The sequence below is a fragment of the Octopus bimaculoides genome, chromosome 26, assembly GCF_001194135.2.
Source record: "Octopus bimaculoides isolate UCB-OBI-ISO-001 chromosome 26, ASM119413v2, whole genome shotgun sequence".
Classification (NCBI taxonomy): Eukaryota; Metazoa; Mollusca; class Cephalopoda; order Octopoda; family Octopodidae; genus Octopus; species Octopus bimaculoides.
Genome location: NC_069006.1, coordinates 16,781,693 through 16,790,386, shown reverse-complemented (window position 1 = coordinate 16,790,386; position 8,694 = coordinate 16,781,693). Strand labels below are relative to the sequence as shown.

General features: G+C 36.1%; 1 protein-coding gene across 3 annotated transcripts in view; it reads left to right on the top strand.

The window, feature by feature from the left end:
- Positions 1-8,694, top strand: part of LOC106883030 (unconventional myosin-XVIIIa) — a 237,634-nt gene that overhangs the window by 15,040 nt on the left and 213,900 nt on the right. For all 3 annotated transcript variants that reach the window (XM_052976955.1, XM_014933888.2, XM_052976956.1), the window contains exons 9-12: positions 419-513; positions 1,608-1,753; positions 3,217-3,294; positions 3,794-3,937. In XM_052976955.1, the coding sequence (XP_052832915.1) occupies positions 419-513; positions 1,608-1,753; positions 3,217-3,294; positions 3,794-3,937 (463 nt within the window). The remainder of the gene's footprint in view (positions 1-418; positions 514-1,607; positions 1,754-3,216; positions 3,295-3,793; positions 3,938-8,694) is intronic.

The window sequence follows — 8,694 nt, the reverse complement described above, 5'->3', positions numbered from 1 at the left end:
ACAAAAACCTGGCAATCTTATATCTTCTTTTCAAGTGAAATTCTTCACTGATATCGAAAAGGTGAAAACAAGCAATGTTAATTCTCTAAATGAAGTATTAACAGTAACTGCACGATAAAGTGTAGTATATTGCCACTTAAGTGTGGCTGACCCCTAGGGGTGGATGTTACTGTTGCTTTCAGCCCCAGGAGGACATCTCCTCCAGCTGGCTTATCGACACACGACTGTGTCCTGTTTGCCAAGGGTAGTTATCCCTCTCACCAACATCTGCAGCACGAACGGATCCGGATTTCAGGGTTATTTCCCTTCGTCGGCGTCCGATAGCCGCTGACCTTGGTGAGAGAGACAAATGTATGTATATGTATATGTATATATATGTTTCATTTACCTACTGTTCTACCAATATCTACCATTACAGGTAACACATAAAAGGAAGTGGGCTGTTATATACCGTGAGGTAACAAATACATTACAGAAATACAAAGGTCATGTTGCCCGAAGCTATTATGAAAGGTACCCCATTATTTCTGTCTGTCCGTTTTGTTGTTGTTGTTGTTATGGCTGTCAGCTGGGTAAGCCACACTTGACATCAGGTCTGTTATTTTTGTGAAGAAATTGTGTATAAATCATGGAAAACTGCTGTTGGGGAAGCACAAATGTGTGCAATCTCACACAGATCTATCCTTGACAACCTCCACCTTATGTGATGCATCATAGAGAGGGTAGGGATGAAAGCTGGCTTTGGTGGAGCTCTGATCAATTTGGATCAGTCTGAAGCATAAGTGGACAATATCCCTGTTATGATCTTAGATACTTTGAAGATTGAAGTGATCAGTTACATAGTTGTTGTTGTTGGTACTCTGTCACAGCCTGCTCGTGAAATTAACGTGCAAGTGGCTGAGCACTCCACAGACACGTGTACCCTTAACATAGTTCTCGGGGATATTCAGCGTGACACAGTGACAAGGCTGACTCTTTGAATTACAGGCACAACAGAAACAGGAAGAAAGAGTGAGAGAAAGTTGTGGTGAAAGAGTACAGCAGGGTTCGCCACCATCCCCTGCCGGAGCCTCGTGGAGCTTTAGGTGTTTTCGCTCAATAAACACTCACAACGGGAATCGGAAACCGCGATCCTATGACTGCGAGTCCGCTGCCCTAACCACTGGGCCATTGCGCCTCCACTAGTTACATAGTAGAGAAGTAACATAGGTATTTAGGAAGACACATCAACTGAGACAAGTTAGCAGGCTTCAAACTAAGCATCAAGAACCTAGAGAGACAAGTCCATGCCAACTATTGAGGGAGGTTTCTTTATGCCAGGTGATGAGATGTTAAAGTATGATTGGAGGACAACAATAAGTGCTTTGCTGTAGTGGGGGAAACCTAGTTGTCTCTGTTGGAAGAGAAGGACAATGTGCCAGGGCATAATCATAAATTCTAGGAAGGTGAATAAAGAGAACTGGTGTGGGCGGAAAAGTAAATTTGTGGGAGCATGAGAGATGAACAGATGTGTCATCTTCATTTTCCATGGATTTTTATCTTACTGACATTGTCCCTAATGTTATGTCAGCTATAATTACCAGTACATTTACCACATCTATTATCAGGAATCTCCTTGCATACGAAATCTACAAATCTGGGAATGTTAAAATCCAACATGATACTACACAGCCAAAAGCAAAAAGTAAAAGAAAAATACCTGCAGGACTGTTGAACAATAACAACAACCTTACTAAATACAGTGCTTTAGATGGTAAGGCAAAGACCTTCTTATTATTCTTACTTACCTGCTAGTCACTACCATCACCACAATCTTCATCATCATCTTCATCATTATTTTCACATCTTTTGTCTCATTATTCTGCCAGATTTTTGCATATGAAACATTTATAAATTTTATAGATATATTTATATTTCTTCCTGTCTCTGATATATATATATATATATATATATATATATATATATATATAAGTTTAACTCGATTGATCTTCTATAGAATTTAGAGTCAACACTGCAAGTTACAATGTTTTGTATATGAATACTTTTAAGTAGACAATGTGATTGAAGAGAGGAAAATACCTACCTATATTTTCTATCCTTGATTGTATCATTTACGAAATGTCATAATAGCATTCGTATATGAAATGTCATAACTTGCAGAGCTGGTTCTGAATTCTATACAAATTCTATTAAGATCAAAGTTAAAAATGAGAACATTGCACTGCTGACACAAAAAGTAAGATACACTATCGACTTTCAAAAGTTTAAGATACTTGGTAGTATATTATGGTTGCAAAACCATAACATTAATATATTCTTTTACTTCTTTCAATCAATTGACTGCGGCCATGCTGGAGCACCGCCTTTTAGTCGAACAAATCGACCCCAGAACTTATTCTTTGTAAGCCTAGTACTTATTCTGTTGGTCTCTTTTGCCAAACTGCTAAGTTACGGGGATGTAAACACACCAGCATCGGTTGATATATACAAAGAGCTTCTTTCCCAGTCAATTTGCATTGGTTGGCTGTCTTGTTTTGGAGGTAATTGTATTGTTTACTACTAGTCATTAACTATCCATCAAAATATGACTTAGCTATATATTCCAACATATGAACTGAATATGCTTGACCACTCTACTCTAGGATGAGCATACATTACTTTAGTTACCTTTGGAAGTATGCTGTTTAATTGATTGCCAATTTTAATATCTCCACTCTACATTGAAAATACTTGTTTCATTCTAGTTGGTTAGAAATATCTCCTCCCCTCATAGATTCGTTGTATTTCACCAAAATATTTGACAGAATACCTGATGAAATTGAGTGGTTATATAACACTAGGATTTATTTAATGTAATCTAAGTTATGTAACAGACTTAATATTTGTGAATATACTATGCTACTGAAATGTGTGTAGTGATGTTTTGAATTATCCATTTGTTTTTGTTCGATAAATGACATACCTTTGTTGCATACACAAGATTTACAGGATGCCCAAGACAAGACCAGTAAACAACTCTTTGACTCTGTATGGACTGCTGTACTGATCAGTTGAACTAGCTGGAATACATTTTTTTTTCGAGTAATCTGTTTAGCCAAAGATATGTGGAGGTGCTTCCAAGTTAATTTGCCATGATCTATTTGATCCCTTCTGCATTGCAGATGTGATTATATCATTATTCTTTAAACATAATCTTGCTATTGTTTTCTGTTACAGATATTTCAGATACTCCAGCCATATTCGAACATTTCAAGCTGGTGGATCAATACAATACCTCTTATCAGTTTGAATATGGTAAGTTGCCACTGGCAGTTTGCTTTGTATTCACACACTGCAAGATAAATTGCCATAGTGGGATGGAAGACAAAGGACCATTGTGGGGTAACAATATGTTGTAAGACACCATCCAGCCTATATCAGTATGGAAAAATGAATATAAAATGTTGATGATGAGGATGTGATGGTAACATTGATGATTGTGTCATTGCTGCGGCAGATGGCGGTGATGACCATGACAACGACTTTGATTAAAATGATAACATATCTATTATAATTAGTGTGGGCCCCAGGGTAGGGCATATAGACTGTACAAGAGAAAGGGAGATGAGTGAATTGGATTTCAGGGTAGGTTCCAAGGTATTTAGCTACACTACTTTATGCTTTGAATTCAAATTCCTGTGTGAAGTTGGCTTTACAAGGGGGAGATGTCAACAGTCCCAGCTATATTTGGTAGAAATAAATGTTTGTCCAGACTAAAATTTAAATAACATCAAGTCAAAAACATATCTTTCAGAAATATTTCAAGAAACTGAAAAAAAAGTAGGAGCAAATTTAAGAGACTACACTGATCCCAGCTCTTACTACACTCCTGACAGTGACTACCAGATCCTTTTAGGAGACATAACATCCATAGAGAATTTTACAACTCATTATACAGGTGAGAGAGATTTTACTTGCATTCAAATCATTGATTCAGTCTTTTATTGTAAATCAATCATCATAATGTGTAATATAGCAACTTCAGTGGAAAATATACTAAAGTGTCAGCTTTCCATACCCAGTGGACTTAGGTAACACTCTTCATTCAGATTTCAAGAACTCTGTGGAGGATTCTTGCACATTTACCCTTCTCTTTTCAAGCAAATTTGCGATCTTGATACTTACAGTATAACTTTCACTTTCAATGACCACAGTCTTTATATTTCCCTTATCACATCATGTCTGACCTGATTTCCTTCTTTTTCTAATTCACTGGCATCAGCAGGGCATGCAATATTTATGTTTAAGCAGCTTTTTTTTTTCCCCTCTTTATTCACAACCTCTATATCCAGCTTTGCATGTTTAATTTCATGATCATTTTAGACATTACAGCCTACAGTATCTTTCCCTTGTCATTCTCAATTACTCCTGAGAGTTTCCTGTAACACATCTTTGCCTTTTTTCAATCTATACTTGCCACACAGCTCGCAAAGAATCACTCTTGCAACATTATCATGTCTTCTTTTTGTATCCTTTTTGGGCCAGCTTTGTGTACTCGTTCACAATATACCTTACAATCTCACCTTTATCACCACACAACTTGGACTTATCACTTTCCGTTGTATTGTCAATTCTGCATTTAGTATACGTCCTAAGTGCTTGTTCCTGCACAGTACAAATAAGTGTTAAAAAAACATTTAAGCGAGGTCATTGCAGTGTTGCTGGACTGGCTCCTGTGCTGGTGGCACGTAAAAAACACCATTTGAGCATGGCCGTTGCCAGTACCGCCTGACTGGGCCTCGTGCTTGTGGTGTTATGGGCTGTGATGAGCTTGTGGTGTGATGGAGGAAGAAGACAACAAGAAGCAAAAGGACAGAATGAAGCGTTGGACCTTACCTTGACGACCGCAGCGGGGTACACGATCGCTCTTAATCAGAACACGTCTTTCTCGTAACGTCGCTGTTTTCTCACTGGCCCCACGTGCTAGCCTTCGACCGCGTGTCGCCGACTTCCGATCTGACCCTTCCGGTCTGGCTTCACCTCTGTTTGCCTCACCCCTCTCCACCACAACACATAGCTCATCACAGCCCATAACACCACAGTGCTGATAGAAGATAATTGGCATAATACAACAGTTTACTAGTGAAGTATTACTACTTCGGAAACATGTGAGGGTTGGCAACAGGAATAGCATCCTGCCTCAGAAATTCTGTCTCACTGAATTTCATCTGAATCATGCTAACATGGAAAAGTAGTGGTTAAAACGATGATGAAGATGATGATGATATCTACACAATTCTGGTTATCTCTCTTTCTTTATTTATATCCTTGTTTATATTGTCTCTCTCTATCTATCTTTCTCTCTCTATCTATCTTTCTACGCATCTCTCTATCTATCTTTCTACGTATCTCTCTATCTTTCTCTCTCTATCTATTTTTCTATGTATCTCTCTATCTTTCTCTCTTTATCTGTCTTTCTACGTATCTCTCTATCTATCTTTCTCTCTCTATCTGTCTTTCTACGTATCTCTCTATCTATCTTTCTCTATCTATCTATCTTTCTCTCTCTATCTGTCTTTCTACGTATCTCTCTATCTATCTTTCTCTCTCTATCTATCTTTCTCTCTCTATCTATCTTTCTCTCTCTATCTATCTTTCTCTCTCTATCTATCTTTCTACGTATCTCTCTATCTTTCTCTCTCTATCTATTTTTCTATGTATCTCTCTATCTTTCTCTCTTTATCTGTCTTTCTACGTATCTCTCTATCTATCTTTCTCTCTCTATCTGTCTTTCTACGTATCTCTCTATCTATCTTTCTCTATCTATCTATCTTTCTCTCTCTATCTGTCTTTCTACGTATCTCTCTATCTATCTTTCTCTCTCTGTCTTTCTACGTATCTCTCTATCTATCTATCTACGTATCTCTCTATCTATCTTTCTACGTATCTCTCTATCTATCTTTCTCTCTCTATCTGTCTTTCTACGTATCTCTCTATCTATCTTTCTCTCTCTATCTATCTTTCTCTCTCTATCTATCTTTCTCTCTCTATCTATCTTTCTCTCTCTATCTATCTTTCTACGTATCTCTCTATCTATCTTTCTCTCTCTATCTATCTTTCTTCATATCTAATCATCTATATCTGCTGATCCTGTTAGAAGGAAACCTGAATGTTCCTGATATCGGTGATGCTGGTTCCATAGAATCTGTTTTCAGCCTACACAGCAACAACAACAACAAAACTGAAACAAATGACAACAGAGAAAGCCATTTTGCAGAACTGAAAGTCTTAAAGAATTGCATTGAAGATCTTGACTTCTTGATTTGTTTGTAAATGTGTGTGTGTGTGTGTGCGTGCGTGCGTGAAGGTGAGTGTGTATTTACGTGGATATTAATGTATGTGTGCTTAGATGTGAGTATGAATGTATGCGTGGCTGTATGAGTCTATTGTGTAGATGTGGATATGAGTGTGTGTGTATGTATGTATGTATGTGTGTAAGTGCAAATGTATGTGCAGAAGTGTTTATATGTGTAAAAGTAGGTATGAATGTGTGTGTGAATATGTGTGTGGATGTGAATGTATGAGCATCTGCATAAACGTGAATGTGTGTGTGTGTGTGTGTGTGTGTGTGTGAGTATCTGGATGTGACTATAAAGGAGTATGCATGTGTGTATAAAAATGAATGCCTATGTGGATGTAAGTAATAGTGTATAGTTATATATTTGTAAATATGTGTGCGGAATAGTGCGTACATATGTGTGTGGACATAGGTAACATATGAGACTTCTTGTATGCATATGTGTGTGGTTACACATTGAATTTTGTGAATGTGTGTGAATATCTTGTGAATTTGTGTTTTAAATCTGTGTGGGTGTTTGAATTTCTGTGATTCATTGCATGTGTGTGTAAGTGCACTTGTGAGTACATCAGTGTGTATGTAGTTTTATGTATATGACTATTTATATGGCTGTATGTATGTGTGACAATTTATGTATGTTCATATAAATTCCCTGCTACCAATTTTGAAACAATTCCAGCCATGTTTTCCACTATTTTGTATTTCTTAAATATATATTTTACAGTTATTTTCTCACGTTTTAATTACCATATGATTAATTTATTTTTAATGTGCTTGTCTGAAAAATGCATTTTGTGAAAAAAAAATGTAAAAGACAAGATAAAAATAATGCAAATAAAACTATAAAAAGTTTTTAAAAGTGCTAGTTTTTCAATCATATTTTTCCATAATGTATTTTTTAGAAAAGTTTTTTTTCCCATTTTGTATGTGTATTTCGTGTGCAAGATTCTTGATGTGGATACGTGTGTTGAAAGAAATACAATTAAACCTTGGGAGATGCATTATGCCGGTAATAAACACACGCACTGGTTCAGTCCTTTATTAATTTATAAACAGTATTTAGTTTTTTTTGTTAAATCATTTCATTGCACTCTTGCAATCTCTTCAGTAACTTGTCTCTCCACTTCCATTTATTTTTATTAAATGGAAGTGGAGAGACAAGTTACTGAAGAGATTGCAAGAGTGCAATGAAATAATTTAACAAAAAACTATATAAATTAATAAAGGACTGAACCAGTGCGTGTGTTTATTACCGGCATAATGCCTCTCCCAGGGTTTAATTGTGTTTTTTTTTCCCAATTATAATGCAATATAGTTGAAATTTATTTTAAAATCTAAATCATAAAGGTTAAGTTTACAATTTGCTATTATTTTTAGCATTAGGCTTTATTAATATTCTGTGTTAGAAAATGTAGTTGTTTGGCTGGATCGTTAGAGTGGGGCATAACTAATTACAGCCTTTTATTTTCTTAGTTCAGATCCTGTCCAAGTAAATTTACATTGCATCATTCTCAAGTAAGAAAAATAAAGTACCTGTCAAGTATTAAGGTCAGTTTAAGAAATCCTAGTCCTGATAATTTGACATCTTTATTGAATATTAGCAACTACAAACATTTTCAACAAGTTTTAATCCGACTATAAAATGTTATTTTCTCAGTCATATATGTCCCTTAAATGGCAATTTAGTTTCAGCTATCTATCGTACCATCTGAGTGGTTGGCGTTAGGAAGGGCATCCAGCTGTAGAAACTCTGCCAAATCAGATTGGAGCCTGGTGTTGCCATCCAGTTTCACCAGTCCTCAGTCAAATCGTCCAACCCATGCTAGCATGGAAAGCGAACGTTAAACGACGATGATGATGATGATGATGATGATACATGCACCTTTAACACTTCAACCAGAAAATCAGTTACAAATTTAGATCACATGCATCAATTACAGGAGGGGAACAATAAGATATATTAAATGTAAGGTAAATAATTAAAAGCTACTTAAAATATAAAAAGAAATGTATTCAGACATTTACATTATTTACAGTTGATGGATATTTGTCCTCATCTTGTTTTTTGTTAACACAACATTTCGGCTGATATACCCTCCAGCCTTGGGGAAATTTCAAACCTGGGTTCTCATTCCTAAGGTATTTTTTTCGATGTTATTATTATTATTATTATTCAGGTCACTGCCTGGAATCGAACTCTGAATCTTGGGGTTAGTAGCCCGTGCTCTTAACCACTATGCCATATTCAATATGCCAGGCTAATACCAGTGCATATATCTGTTTGTGTGTATATGTATTTATGTGTGTGTATATATATATATATATATATATATATATATATATATATATATATATAT